The 1,281-nt window shown below is 22.1% G+C and overlaps 1 protein-coding gene across 3 annotated transcripts in view; it reads left to right on the top strand.

The window, feature by feature from the left end:
* LOC108684220 (mitochondrial assembly of ribosomal large subunit protein 1) overlaps positions 1–830 on the top strand; it is a 3,531-nt gene extending 2,701 nt beyond the window's left edge. The window contains exons 3-4 of one of the 3 annotated variants that reach the window (XM_018188453.1): positions 10–94; positions 621–830. In XM_018188453.1, the coding sequence (XP_018043942.1) occupies positions 10–94; positions 621–796 (261 nt within the window). In that variant the 3' untranslated portion in view covers positions 797–830. The remainder of the gene's footprint in view (positions 1–9; positions 95–620) is intronic. The other 2 variants (XM_018188433.1, XM_018188444.1) reach the window with 2 other exon arrangements.
* The last annotated feature ends 451 nt before the right edge of the window (positions 831–1,281 follow it).

The raw sequence follows: 1,281 nt of genomic DNA on the forward strand, positions 1-1,281 counted from the left end.
ATACGCAAGGTTTACAAACTGAAAAGATATCAAAATGAGTTGATACCTAAAATCGAGGGGGAGAAATCAAAGGATTGGATGGCCTTGGATTTAGGTAATATATTCTTTGAATTAGAAAATTATATTTTATGTTTTAATAGGTTACAATTCTTATGTAATGGTTGCCAAAAGCTAGTCAATGAATAATAAAATTATATATATTATATAATTATACACAAGTATATAATTATATAGTATTTGTATAAATTTACACAAATATCTTTAATCATTTTTCAACATTTGTTTTAGAAATGTAAAAATAAGATAATCTAGAATTAGAATAAAAAATGTAAAAAATCATTATATTATATATTTACACAATATATAATATAATTATTTTTATCTTGTTTCTAGATTCTCATCAAAATGTTGAAAAATATTTAAAGACAGTCTATCATTCTATATGATCACTATATGTTAAATATTATAAACTCTCCACAAGCTTACTATTTATTATAAATTGAAGTACATAAATAACATTAATAACTATAAAATAATTTCGTATTTATTAGAGTTTTTTTCGTATGTATTAGATTCGTATTTATTAGAATTTATAAAATTGTGCGTTATTTGTATTGCAGGAAATATCGCTCTGCATATTTTATCTGGTTCTGCTAGAGAACATTTCGACTTGGAGACTTTATGGACTGTCGGTTCGCAATATGATGATAAAACTAATACATCTAGAGAATCGAGCATTATGGATCAGTATAATGTCTTCTTAGCTGATCTCCAACCAGCCGATAATGTTCAATGATTTGCATTGCGTATACTTTAATGTAAAAATTCTAAACTAGTCTAATAAAAAAATGATACAATTAATAATGAAGATATTGTTATGTATTTCACTAGTATGCTCACTCTCAATAGCATTTACATCATAATATTGTTAAGTTTTACGTATAGCATCAAGATTATCGCAAAAAAAAAGCATAATTTTCCTTTCATAATTGTATATAGTAATGTGGAACAAAAAATATGAAAAATTTCCTAAAAAGTTAAAAACTATTCAAAAATTCTGTAAAATATTATCTTTACAGAAATTTATAGAATTTTTACTGAAATTTACATAAAAATTCAGAAAAATTATATTGAAAATTCTGAGAAAAATGTTTATCAGAGTGATAGTATAAAAATATTTTTCTTTGAATTTTTAATGTAATTTTTCAAATTTTTTATTTTTTTCAGATTTCTTATACAAGAATTCTTTATAAATATATATATATATATATATATATATAT

This window comes from Atta colombica, unplaced genomic scaffold, assembly GCF_001594045.1.
Source record: "Atta colombica isolate Treedump-2 unplaced genomic scaffold, Acol1.0 scaffold10, whole genome shotgun sequence".
Classification (NCBI taxonomy): domain Eukaryota; kingdom Metazoa; phylum Arthropoda; class Insecta; order Hymenoptera; family Formicidae; genus Atta; species Atta colombica.